The 14,551-nt window shown below is 41.6% G+C and overlaps 1 protein-coding gene across 1 annotated transcript in view; it reads right to left on the bottom strand.

Annotated features, from left to right (window-relative positions):
* Nucleotides 1–10,813, bottom strand: part of ASAP1 (ArfGAP with SH3 domain, ankyrin repeat and PH domain 1) — a 125,241-nt gene extending 114,428 nt beyond the window's left edge. Inside the window, exon 1 of the mRNA XM_067290155.1 lies at nucleotides 10,546–10,813. Within this exon, the coding sequence (XP_067146256.1) occupies nucleotides 10,546–10,671 (126 nt within the window). The 5' untranslated portion in view covers nucleotides 10,672–10,813. The remainder of the gene's footprint in view (nucleotides 1–10,545) is intronic.
* Nucleotides 10,814–14,551: the final 3,738 nt, after the last annotated feature.

Below are 14,551 nucleotides of genomic sequence, written 5' to 3'. Positions count from 1 at the left end.
CACCATTTCTTCAAATCTGTTAACAGACAGCCATGGTATCATAACACTGAAGACAAATTTGAGCAGGCCATTACAGCAGAGAACCTCTGTAGGCTTCTTTCATCCCCCCCAGAAGAAGCTACAAGAGGGGCGGGGAGAGAAACCAAGAAAACCAACAGTATCACAGGTGCTGCAAACATGGCCAAGTGAAATATATTTCCCTGCCTTGCAAAATCAAGATGATTTTGCCAAAGTATTTTTTTCCCCAAATCAAATAATCAAAAGCTTAATTTTTGTCAAGGCCTCATATCGAAAACTACTAGAAGAAAAATTAAACCATCATGTATTTAAGGCTGTGAAAATGCAAGATCAACTTTACACTGGAAACAAACAACTTCATCAAACCATTCAATGGAAACTTCATCCTCTTTTTCTTTAAAGTTGGCAGAAGCCAAAAGATCATGTAATCTAATGGCCTGTTAATTACACATTTTTACAGTTACACTCACTGTCTACTGCACTAAGTAATGACTAATACATATAAACACTCTTCTGAAATAAGAGGTCGGATTAGACAATTTAAACTTATTCAGGATATCCCATTTGCACTAACACAGCACTATCCCTCATCTAGGATCTGAAATTTCTCCATAATTCTGCTACTTAATGAAAAAAACAAACAAAAACAAAACAAAAAAAACAAGAATATCAGTACGCCTTACATTTAAGCCGCCTGCTCAAAAATTCTTGGATAAAAGTCATCCAGTCCTGTTGATTTCAAAATACTCACCATCACTGTTGTATGTTACATGATTAAGAATACAGGAATGGACCGGGATGATCCAGCATCCTTACATCATGGCACAAACTTGCACAGGGCTAAGACATTCTGTTTTACTTTGCAGACCACTTCTCATGGTCTTCAGAAAATGTGGGCTTTATGAGTCCCTAGACAACATCCTCAGCATGGAAAGGACTGCTTAACAAAGCAAGGGACTTCAACTTCCCAGACCTGCTCCCACCACCATTCAGCTTCCTTTAAAATTCAACAGTTTCATAAACTGACTTGCTGCAATGTTAATTATCAAATAATCTTTGAAGGTTGTAAGCAGGCATTTGGTTATCATTGAACAAAAATTTCTGAGTTTGTTTTACCTCACTGTTCCATTTTTCTAACAGGTGGCTTCATTTTCTCGATACGCATTCTACAAAGCAATGGCTCAACTACTTTTGCTGTTCACTCAGTAGGAAGCAACACTACTAAATGCTACATGCCACCTTCATGAACTGAGAACTACCAAAACCAGCTCCACAAAAAACTCATGCAACCCATGCTTGAACATAGAAAAGCATCACTTCTCCAGAAGATACGTAATAACTCAAGTACTGCTTGGACAAAAGCTGTCTTCATTAACTAAAACCTGAAGCATCTTACAAATCCAAATTTCTACACCCAACAGTAACCTGATAATCTCATTCCATCTAACATGATCTGAATATAGCTAAAAGCAAATTTTGGCAATGGCATCAGAAGCGTACACACAGATTCAAATACTGAAACACTTTCTTAGTGATATGACCGTGAAAATTTTCAAATTCTAAAATAGATTTAGATATTCTAATTAAAGTAAAATAGAATATTTATTGACTTATATATCCCTTAGGAGTAGACCATAACAATGTAAACGTAATTTCAGTGTCATGTAATAATTAGGGTTTTTTGTTTTGTTTTATAAAGAAACAAAGTCTTAAGAATCTAACCAAAATAGGATATCTAAACCCTAGTGGTTTGAAACAACCCCCCCCACAACTCTCCTGGTGGACAAAATTTTCTGCATTTTATTCTCACTCATTTTCACAACCCTATAAATTTGTTTGAAATACTATGGAAAAAGACATTAAATTTCCTATCAAGAATGTTTCTTCAAGTATTTGTTCCCCTCTTCAATCACAAATTCTTCCTTTGTGAATCCAAAGCAAAAGATTATTTACCTGAAAAACAATCTATAATACAAGAGAAAAGAAAATTAATGTACTAAACTCAAGGCAGGAGCTCCAGAATTCAAAATTCAGATCATTTTCCTCATTGAAGTAGAGTTAATCCAGCAGAGATATAATTAAGCTGTAACATAATCATCACTTTGCAGAATAAATTAGCAGACTTTCTAGAGATGCAGGTTGATCATTTAAATAGAATTATATCTTTGCCACTCAGTACCCATTCAAACTATTCTTAAAATCATAAAAAACCAAATTTGATTAACTTTGCGAAATATAGACTTATGAAAAATGTGAGTAGTACCATTTCTCTGTTGAAGAGCTCCATCACTGAAGTACAAAATTAACAACTTTGCCTCCATTGGCTTTATTTCAAACAGCCATTTTTTCAAGAAAAAGCTCGGTATAAACCTTCTGACTGAAAACACAAAAACACATTCATGAAGCTAAATAACCAATTTATTCTTTCTGCATTTCTTCTAAAAGATTAAATGATGCAGCCCAAGCAATTCTAATGACTACTTTATTCTATAAGCAAACATAAGGACAAGAAACCCTTGACATAATCTTTACATACAGAACGAAAAAACAAAAGGATTTTTATGTCTTGCTATGAAAAAAAATATATCTGCATTTAAATCATTACTTCACACTGTTTATATCTGAGAATTGTAATAGAATTTAGGTTGGAAGGGACCTCTGGAGGAAATTTAGTTCAATTCTCTGCTAAAGCAGAGCCAATTAGGCCAGGTTCATCCGGAACTGTCAAGCGGAGTTTTGAATGTTTGCAAGGACAGATTGCAGTGTCTCTCTGGGCACCTGTTGATGAGGCTCCCGGTTCATCTGCTGGCTGCACTCTTGCTGATACAGCCTGGTATACGGCTGGCCTTTGTCACTGCAAAAGGATTCTGCTGACTCACGCTCAGCTCCTCATCCAACTCCAACCCACAGGCTGGAAAGCTGCTTTCTAGCCAGTTGGCCCCCCAGGCTGTACTGCTGCACGGGGCTACTCCACCCCTGGCGCAGGACTCCCCGTTTCTCTTTGCCAAGCTCCATGTGGCTCCTCCTGTCAGACCACTTCTCCAGGTCCCTCTGGCTAGTGACTGCCTGCCAGTGTATCAGCCACACCCCACCACACTTTGGTGCCATCCAAATACACTTGCAGAGATTACACTCCATCCCACCATGTAGGTTGTTAAAAGACATTAAATAGTACTGGCCCAAGAACTGATCCTGGAGGGATGCCACTTGCAACCTGCTGCCAGCTGGACCTTAAATCACTGATCATAACCCTCTGAGTCTGGCAGTCCAGCCAGTTTTCCACCCATCTAGTTCATATCTCACCAATCTGGATATAAGTATACTATGGTGGAAGATCTCAAAGGCCTTGCAGTCTCTCAAACTTGTACTTTGCGGAAAAATCACCTCCAGCATCATACTAGATTTATAGTTCTTAGGTTAAAACACACACACACAAATAAAAAGAAACCAACAGAATGAAAAATGAGAAGTTAGATATAACATTTACATTGTGGAAGTGTTTCTAGGTTAACAAGTTAAGACTCCATTACCCTACTGATATGGTAAGTATCAATTTCTGCAACAAAAAGTTTCTGTATTTCTCCTGATAACAAATATAACAAGAAGGATAAAACTAATAAGGTCAGGACAGAAGCAGTGATAAAAAAAAAAAAAAGCAGATAGACATACACACACACACTCTCCCTCTGGCTTAACCACAGGAGAAATCACAACTAAGGCCGGTCCTTTCACCACTGAGTAAGAGCAAGGGGGGATGAGGGTCCCTACAGGTTTTTGTTCCTTTTTCACAGGAGTATTAAAGGAAAGGTCTCCCATAATCATCACAATCAAATCTGCTACCCTCCTCAAAAATCATATTGGTCACAGTGCTTATACAAAACCTCATTATTAGCCCATTAGTATGTAGCGAACAATATATACAGTATCAGTACAATAGGATGCAGATCAGTATGATCACTTTAGAAATATAAAATAATTGTTTGCTACACTTCTGAGTGGGGACTGCACTTTCTGCTGTACTCCTGATATAAAAGCACGAGCTTCCTTTTCCAAATGAGGCTTCCTTTCCATTCACCAATAATGTTTAGGCCTCTTAGCCAAGAGCAATCAAACTTGACAGAACAACAGTCTCCAAGATCAGTACCATAGAACATGTTACAAATCAGAATAACACAGCTTTGAAAATTCAGTTCATTTTACTCAAATACAAAAAATAAAATGAACCAACCTAATCCTGTTCTGATTCATTCACTTTCAGTCTTTCACTGATGCCATGCTGGATTTCAAACATGCTTTTTTGTAAACAACTTTTTTCTATCACTGCTTTTTAACTACAGAAAATATTTCCACTAGGCTTCAATCTAAATATGAGAGCTGACTTGAAGTCTTGTCACTTTAAGAGGTTCTCTCTTCTAAACGAAGGATTCATGTAGAGCGCAAGTTCCCATGACTACATGCTACACATTCTATCAGGATTTATCTGAACAGCATACTGAACAGAGTGCACCAAAGAGCACTTTCAGAGTTTCCTAACTGATGAGCAAACATGGAAATGCCTGTTGGGAGTTCATAACAAGAAGCAGTACTTCTCTAAAATCTATATGAGCTACCACAAAGTTGTAAGAAGTACTTTCAAAAGTGTTGCTAAAATGAACACATATTCTCAGAAGGTAAAGCAAATTAATCTGGCATGACTGAGATTTCGACTGAAAGCTACCAGTGAATATTTTTCTGGGTCTTTTCCTCACATCAGTCACAATGAGGTAAAAGGAGACTGAATACTTATTAGTCAAATGTTTCCACTACCACCAGACAAAGGGTAAAACCAATTCCATAGTAAATGAATAAGAACTGTAGCATGTAAATGTAAAAGCATCCTCAACTGCATTTTTGTGAAACGTGCTATTGTAAATAGGGGATATTGCTATCAAGTCTCCTTCTTCTCCATATTTTCAATATCCTGATCATAAGACAACCCACTTAAAAACTGTCAGTGTGGCCTTTATATGTGTTTTAGAACATATATCCATTTTTACTTCTTTGGTGCAGTTTGCCATTCACTCTAAAATAATAATTATCCTGAGCTACATTTATTAAACAAAGAAACTTTTCTTGCCTGGCTCTTTTGGGATGCTCTGCTACCAAAAGCATGCTACTATGAAAACTGAAGATAGCTTTGTACTTAGAGTCGATTCTTATGTAACTGACCACAAGCAACCCATGATGCAAGGCTGCTTCTGACTGCAGTACATAGCAAGTTAAAAGGCTAGGAAAAGCTGGGTTTAAGTCCTGTGCTACTGGGCTCCCCTGGATTCTTTTTTTTTTTTAATTAAAAAAAAAAAAGAAGAACTAGGATGTTATGATTTACGTGCTGTAATCACACAGAGACGAAGCTTCAGGGGAAACCAAGTGCTATAAATGATAGAAAAATTACTTTCACTACAGACAGACACAAAAAAAAGATCTTACCGGTTTTAGCACAGTACAGGCTATTGAACAAAGTACGTATTGCAAACTAAAACAAAAAGTTGATTTAGAATGCAGTCAATTCTTTCTTTCCTTCCACATTCTATGGAAGCGCTGTTTTGCTGCATGGTTTCATCCACCTCCCTTGTCAGCATACCTCGTCACTGAAAAGGGGTCTTGTGGAAAGGCTCATGAGATCGTGTAGGTGAACGGACTGTGTAGCTGTTTGAGTGCTACACAAGTTTCTACAAAAACATACGTGGGGAAAAAAAAAAATCTTGTCCCCCAACCCTCATCCCAAATGTTTTTCCCCCTCAACAGAATACGAGAACTTCACAGAAACTAAAGCACAAAGGGAAAAGTTACATATGGAGAACTATGAAAATGACTCATATATAACATGCTGTAGGAAAAAGGCAAACAAACAAAAAAAAACACAGAAACACCTTTCCCTTTCCCATCTCTAATCTTAGGTAGTGTCCATAACACATGAAGAACAACACTGAGAAAGCTGCTTCCCCCTTCAGGTTATGCTATACTATACTGTGCTGAGAACAACAAAATTCTGTGTTAGGCTGAGCAGGGGTCAGCCATTATTTCACTGATGCAGCATGCATGTATTCATTACAGCACCAGTCCACAAAACACACCCCTAAGCTCTAACAAACCAGCACAGTGACAAACAAAATGGGCAGCAGTCATTGCAGGCATGTTTATTAACATATCTGCAGCCATATTTTATTCCACTCACCAGTTAAACGTTTAATAAAAAACAATGCCTATGGAAAGCTCTAATTGTCACAGAGGATGTTTTGAGTTTTCAACTTCTCACTGAAGGGCAAAAAAAAAAAAAAGGAATAACATTAATCATTGAAGATGCTAAAGTATTACAGAAGTGTAAGAGTAAAACAGGCATCAGAAACACAGTTATTCCTTAAGGTATCATCAGTTCCCAACTAATCCAAGTGCTGTCACTTCTTATCTCACCAGACTGTCAAGAGGGAATTTAAACATTTAAGCTTAACCTCTGTATTCCAAGACAGTCCAGCAAAACATCTGGCTTAGAAGACAGACATGCCTGGTCATGATAACTGAGTTCTCCTTCAAGTGCAAAGAAGTCCTTTCATCTGGAGCTGGGAGACAATGGAATGGTAGAGTCTGGTGGTGATCCCGCATGTGCAGTACTTATTCTCTGAACAGATGATATCGATCCCTAAAAATTCAAACTCACTCATGCAAGAATATCAGTTCAAACATTACAATCAACTGCTCAAAATCTATTTGAGTAACACAAATCATGGAGCTACTGTGGATATAAAAGCATGTTTGGCAAGAACAAAGCAGAGGCTGTATTCTAAGACTCTGCATCAGTGATCTGTCTATACTATCTCATGATTTCAACAGTCTGGTTTTTTTGCTGATTAACCACCCATGTAGATATGTAGTAATCTACCTCTTTGATTCTGATCCAATATCAACTGCATTAAAAAACATTCACAGTATTGTGGCAGAAAAATGAAGTTAAAAATGTTTTCATTGTTATGAATATAATATTATACCACTGAAATCTTCATGGAAAAGAACAGAGATTTCAAATTCTCTTAAACTACAACTAGACCATAGTATAATGGAACTTTTTTTGCCTCCCCCTAGAGTTTGAAAATACTCATTGTTTTAGCATTAGGAAGAATAAACTCCAAAATCTGTTTACTAATGGCCATCAGATAGCACTGATACTTAGAATAGTTATGATTAAAAAAAAAAAAATCTAGAAGTTCTTTGGTAACTACTTGAGTATGAGATGCCTAAGCTTGGACACAATGATCCAAAAGCTTGATACAATGGATACTGCATCTGTTTTGGCTCTGGGGTGACTCAATGACAAAGAGGGAAAAAACTTGTAAAATTTCAAAAGTTTAAATAGCTTAAATATCTGGCATGAAAACTTTCTAGTCAGACTTCTACGTACCAGCATGTACTCGTTATTTGCTCCCTTGATAATATCACACCACATTTAAATAGAGGGGTTTTTGTACAAGTCCCCCACAGTCACAGAAGTCCTTCAGAGAATCCTTACTAGGTTTCTGACTTTTTGAGGTATATCTTCATATTTTGTTTGGCTGTCCACTAAAACCTTACCAAGAGCAAAGGCAGACTGAGTAAGAATGCCTGCTGTGATTTTTCCACCTGAAATCAGTCCCGTAATTGCATCTATTGCATCTAAAGTCTCCTTTGAAAATAATTTTAGTGGTAACAGGAAGAGAGCAACAAATAAGAGATGATATATATCAGTGTACTCTGATAGTTAACAAACTGTACTTCTGTTGGGGGACAAGCAAATACAAAAAACAGCAACTGATTCCATAGTCTATTTTATTAAAGACCAGCTTGTTAATTGCAACTAAGGAACTGGAAATTCACTATTCTATAATGCCTTCATGGAACAAAATACAGACAAAAAACAAAACACCCCCCCCAAAACAAACAAACAAACAAAAAAAACCCTAGCCCTATTCCTTTTTTATCACATTCTTAATGAAAAGGTGGTTCTGATCCAACTACTCATCTGAGCTATGGTAAGAATTATACCTGACCAGGAGGCTGTGATATAGATCTAACTTTCACTAATTTGTTTAATTTTCCTGCTGTTTACTAAGTAGCTTTAGATCACAATCTTATTTAAAATAAAGAAAAAATTTCGTTTCTCCCAAAACCATCTTATAATCACTGAGGTAGGATTAAGGTAGGTAAGGATTAAGTTAGCTTTAAACTAAGAAATTGAGCTAAGATATTGCAGGCTGCAGAGCCGTAACTGCATAGAGCTTGACACAGTCTGCAAAAGCCCACTGAAGACTCCAACTCACATGCAGCATTAAGTTAAAAATCAGACAGCTGAAAGGAGGGGAACATCCAGTTTGCCTTAATACAGTAAGCTGAAATATGAAGTTCAGGAGCTGCTTGAAGAGCTCTTCAGTCATCCATGATGCATGGACAATAGCAGCTGTAATAAGAGCCACGTAACAGCCACTTCAACCCTTCAACTTCAATCCACTGCTTCATATGAATCAGAGGTAAGCAGATAAACAGAAACCAACCCAGCCGTAAAGTAACTATCCCTGGGAACTACTGATGCAAGCTGCAACTACAATGAAGACAGACAGTCAAAGACTCTACTGGAGCACTTTGCTTGTCACATTCTGACGATCTGCATTTCTTCATGCAAATTAATAAAAATGAATTTGGGAAAGTTACAGATTTTTGCAGTATATAACAGCAGAGCATATTTGTGCCATATTTTGTTTCCCACTAAATAGAACTTTCCTCTATTGATAGATAATCAAGAACAATATAAAACAAACCCAGAACCAATTTAAGCTGCAAACATGTTCTATAGGGTACATGAAATACAGTTATACAAAAGAAATCCAAGAACAGCAAGGCAAACACTACAAGAGCCCACCACTCTCTACTACTCTGATTTATTACTGTCAAGTCACGCATTAAACTTTAAAAATTTTACCTATCCACATAAGTAGTGCAGAATACTGTATGTATGTAACTTCTATATTTAAAGTGCCACATTTTGGTTTTATTTGTAAGGGCATTACCACACCCAGAACACACTGATGCATCTCCCAAATCATGAAAGTATTATACTTTATTCTTACCCTAGAAGTCACCAGTGAAGGGAGAATACAGGTAGAGAGGACTCAAGCCATCTGTAAAATATTTTTACTTAACTCTGTGCATGCTGTCATCTGTACCACTAAATATACATTGGCTGTACCTATTCCACATATTTAAGACCAGGGGGCAGCAATACTGTCAAACGCAGAACAGGTTGATTTCTGACAAACCTATAAGCAAGCATGACTTAGTTACAGCTATGGAAAACTTCCAGAAGTTAATCAAAGTTACATAATTAAAAAAGAAATAAAATACAGATTTATAAATGCAATTTCCCAATCATTCTATTACCTAGCAAGTTATTGCAAACAATAGCACTATTAACATTTTGAACATTTGAAAAAAATTCTACTAAATAGACATTAACTATTTTTAATCCTATGGAATTAGACTTCCTATCCCCAAGTCTATCAGAAGAATAACGTGGTTAATACTCTTTCCTTGCATACTTGCATACCAGATGTTTTGCTCATACTAACACATTCAGCAAAACTAAAAAAAAAAGTCTAAAACCAAAACAACAAGGTACTATAGTCTATGAAACAGCAGTTTAAAAAAAAAAAGTCTTCTTTCAGTATCATTGTACTAGCACCTTCAACCAAGTACAGGTGAAGAGCTACCCACTGTCTTGTTTTAAAGTCCTTTACAAGACATTTCCTAATAACTGCTGACCTAGCCCGTAGGAAATCACCCTCATTCCTCAAATAGGAAGCAATGGACTGACATTTCATAAAGACATGCTCCGTAAGTTTACCTGTTTTCACACTCGCGTTTCTCAACAGAGAAGCAGGATGAAGATTTAAGTGACGCTAATAATAAGCATTAAAAAAAAAAAAGACCTCGAGGCTTCAAGGTTGAGATGACCAGACCAAATAATCATCCCTACCGCACTATTTTGCTCTCTTCCCGCCACCCGGTTTCTTTTCATATTATCTTTTCACTGCACATTCATCCCTGCCTCATTTCTTAAGCGAAGTCTTCGCTGGCAGGTTTCAGCGGTGCAGGCTGGGCGCTGACCGGACCTAACGACGGACAAGGGGCAGCCGCAGCTGCCGCTCCCCAACAAAACCCAACGCTCATCTTCGCTCCGCTCTCCCAGCGCCAACGCTTCTTGCTCTCGCTACAGTCGCCAGCACCAAAACCACCGAGAGGCGCAAGGCCGACGCCGAAGCTCAAGAAACCTTGGCTGTTTGGGGCACTAACCCTTCAGGCCAGGCAGGAAAGCTTCCCGGGCAAGAGCAAAGTCCCGCAATTAAAAGAGCGGAGCAGATCACACGCACACCAGTGCCTCCAGCGCCCCTGGACCGGGCGGGCAGTGCTGCCCCTGAGGCTCTCTCGCCAAGACAAAAAAAAAGGGGGGGGGGGGTTATGTACCTCTTCCAGCAGCGTGACGGTGTTTCGGCAGTTCTGCAGCCGGGTGGTGAAGCTGGAGGTGGTGGGGGAGTTGTAATCCTCGGTGGTCTCCGCGATGAACTCCGACACGCTGATCTGGTCCGGCATGATCCTGCCCCGCGGGGGAAGCCCGGCCGGGGAGCAGCACACGGGTCCGCAGCGGAAACCAAGTTTGGGGGGTAAAGAGAGGGAGAAAAAAATAAAAAAAAAAAGGAGAGGGAAGCTGTTAGGAGGGCGAGGAGCCCCGCGGCATCAGAGCAGCCGAGCGGCGGCGAGGCAGGGGCTTCGCCCCTCTACACGCAGCCGCCCGCCCCCCTCGGCCGGCCGTGAGGCGCAGCGGGGCCGCCCCGCGCCGCGGCCAGCTGCGGCCCCCGCCGGCCGCCTCGCAGGAGCCCGGCGCCGCCGCCGCCGCCAGCGCCGCGCGGAGGGAGGGAGGGAGGGAGCGAGGGAGAGAGGGAGCGAGGGAGGGAGCGGCGCCGGCGGCCCCCACCCCCCGCCGGCTCGGCCCCTTTCCCCACCCGCCGCCGGGGGCGGAGAGCGCCGCCGACCCCCGCCGCCGCCGCCGCCGCCGGGAAGTTCGGCACTAACTTGTGCGGGCTCCGGCTGCGCCCCCCGGCCGGGGGAGGGGAGAGGGGCCGGGGGAGGCGGCGGCGGCGGAGGAGGAGGAGGAGGAGGAGGAGGAAGGGGAGAGGGCGGCGGCGGCCGGGGCGCGCTGGAGCTCCCGCCGCCGCTGACAGTCACCCGGTGACTGACACGCGCTGCCCAGCGCCCGCCCGCAGCCGTTACGTGGGCAAACAAGGAAGTGCTCTGCGCAGGCGCGGCCGGCCGGCTCGCCGCTGCCCCCCCGCCCGCCTCCCCCTGCCCGGCCGCGCGCGCCCCCTCCCCCCACCATCAGCGCCGCGGGGCGGCCGCGCGCGCGGGGGGTGGGGGGGGGGCGCCGCCTCCCCGTCCGCACAGGGCCGCGGAGCCCGGCGGGGAGATGCCGCGGGAAGGGCCGCGGGGCGCGGAGTGGCTCCCCCCCGCCCTGCCCCGCCCTGCCCCGCCCCGCCCTGCTCCGCCGCGGCGCCGCTGCCCGCCCGGTGGGCTTCGGCGGTGGGGCGGCGTGACCCGCAGGGCCCAGAAAGGCGGTTTCCTGAGAAAATGCCCTGTCACGGTTTCTTTTTTTCCCTTTTTTTTTCTTTTCTTTTTTTTCTTTTTTTCAGCGAGGTTGAACTTTCCGACCCAGCCGCGTTTCGGCGCCGGGGTCTCGCTGCCGGCCCAGCCCTGGGGCGAGCCCGGTTCGGCTAATCGGCCCAGGACAAATCCCAAGGGCGAGTTAGGGGGTTGCCCCCCCCCCGCCCCCCTTAATGTCCATCGCAGCCAGTTAAAGCCCTCCTGCTGGTTTTTCGGTACTCGCAAGTCCTCCTCCTTCAAGCATTTTATGATATGGGGAACAAAGATACTATACATCCTACAGCAGCTCATCCCTGATAAAGTCACATTTTTACTCTCCATATACTTACGTGACCATTAAGAACTCCTATTCTATCCCAGCAACATCCCTGAAGCCTCTATTACTGATATATATATATTACTAATACTGTTTCCGAGCCCTTTTAAAGCAAATGGAAGAATGATATATTACTGTTGAAATGACCGTATCAGACAGTTCACCCCCCGTGCCCTCTTGTAGCCATGAAAACGGCGGCAGCAGCCTGAAATGTTCCCAATCACATCTCCACTGTCTTTCCTTTGTGCTGTTTATCAGCTCTGCATCCTTTCAAAAGTAATATTTCTGAATAAGCTAAAATATACTTTAGTGATTATTGCACCATGGAACTGGGAGTTGGCAGACAGTGATAATGAGGGGCTTTTTTTGTTTGTTTGTTTTTTAAAGCTTGGACTTTGGGGCCCATATGTGCCTTTCTAAAGAAGGCTAGGTCTCAGGAGATTGAAGTAATCATGGTCATCTGCTACTACAGTCCGATTTTTTTCGTCATACAATGTATTTTCCTTCTCTTTGTATTTGGGGTTCTCTCCACAAAAGCTTGAAAATTCAGGACTGATAGATGTTCTCAAAAACTTAACAACTGAAAACGAATAATGCTATGTGGATGTGTCCATTTCAAAGGTTTTCATCACAATGTTCTGTATATAAGGACCTACTCCCACGTTACAGTGCACTTACGCTTTTAAATGATTTTATATGTAATTCTAATAAAGTGTCCATACAACTTAAAAACGGTTGAAATTTTCAACAAAATGCTGCAATGCCTGAGTAAGCATAAACAGGAGATACTTGATTTATGTACACCCGTAAAAATGATATCATCAGCAGGATTTGCATGCAGCTCTGCCAGCAAAAATATGACCAATACTCCAGAGAAATGGTCCTGCCTGAACATGTTTCATTCTCTGATTTCATTGCCTATCAGAAGCCCTCCATACGGCCGTAGGATTTCTGCTGATTCATGTGATCCAGCTTTCCTGCCCCAAAACCCTGGGCTAATACAGATGACTGTTAAACATCGTGAGATTCAGAGAGGCAGAGTAGGCAAGAAGAGAAGGAAGCCAAGAAAAGAACCGTGTGGGAGTTGCACTGAGAAATGGATTGGGAGAAAAAAATGGAAAGACTGAAAAAGCAAAGAGAGTGGTAGGAAGAAAATCAATTGAAGATCGTGTCATAAAAACAGTGGAGGAGGAAGAGATATCAAGAAGATAAAAATGGCTGGCAATATCAAAAGGAATATGGAAAGCAGAATAAAGAAGAACTGCTTTTTGGCTTTTGGCCAGGAAAGAGTCCTCAGTAACACTGAAAAGAAGTGTTGCAGCATGCTTAGCATGCATGGAAACTGGATTGGCGAGGGTCTAGGATACAGCCTTAGGGCCAAACAGGACCACTGTGATCATCTCCTGTAATTTCGTGCACAGTACGGCCTGTGGCCTGCCACAGCTATTCCCGAGTCAGACCTGTCGTCTGTGCGTGAGCTACGGTATTCATTTTAGAAGGATATCTGACCCCTCTTTAACAGATTTCAAGTGGGGCTAAATCCATCACACCACTGGCTAATTGCTCGAGTACTCTCACTATTGACGTTGAACTGTTGCTCTCTGGGCTCAATTTATTGAGTTTAAGCACCAGTCTTTAGATCGTACCTTGTCTGCTATCCTAAACAAATCCTTCCCCACAGGAGTGTGGACAACAAAGCTGGACATACTACTATAGAAATGGTTTCATTAATACCCTTTAGAGAAACTCTAAACTGCAGAATTAAAGAGCACGCTCAGCAAAGAAAGGAAGGAGACAGACCAGGAAAACTGGAGCAGTGAAGAGTGACAGAAATGAAGGTGTAGTCGAGAATAACAATACCTGAGCTTGGGTGTTTCATCATGAGGAAAAAAGTGATCTTTTAAAGTAAAATATTAAATAAAACAAATTGAATGAACACAAAAGAATACCGGGGAAAAAAAAGAAAACAGGACAAGGCCTGAAGATGAAAAAGGCCTATTACTCTGTTTTTTGTCAGTTCTTGAATTGTTAACTTTACTAAAGAGAATAGGGTGCTCACTTTTGCTGCTTTGAAGCAGCATTTGATCTTTTTCTATACAAATGCTAATACAGAAAATAACCCTATGGGCATAACTTCTTTGGCTTAGATTATCTCCACTTGAACTCACTGGAAGCAAGGATTAGTTGCTTAATGTGATGTTAATACACATTAAATGATGCTGCTTGACTATAAAAATGTGCCTACATTTAAACTAGTCAAATTATGTAACTGTTTCAGATATCTTTTTGTGGATTTCATATTTAACCATGTTTCCTGTTTTGAATGTGAACAGTATCTGAGATTCAGCTCTAAATTTATAAGATGCACCTTTCTATAAATTGTCACTAACTGAAATCACTGTTTCACTTCACAAACGTCAAAGAATAGTCATCAGAGTGTGAAAGTTATATTTCACAGCGTCTGCTCTAACGATATCTTAGTCTGTGATACATCCTGGG

The sequence above is a fragment of the Apteryx mantelli genome, chromosome 2 (assembly GCF_036417845.1).
Source record: "Apteryx mantelli isolate bAptMan1 chromosome 2, bAptMan1.hap1, whole genome shotgun sequence".
Classification (NCBI taxonomy): domain Eukaryota; kingdom Metazoa; phylum Chordata; class Aves; order Apterygiformes; family Apterygidae; genus Apteryx; species Apteryx mantelli.
The sequence above is the reverse complement of the archived record's forward strand: the minus strand, read 5'-3'. Positions and strand labels throughout refer to the sequence as shown.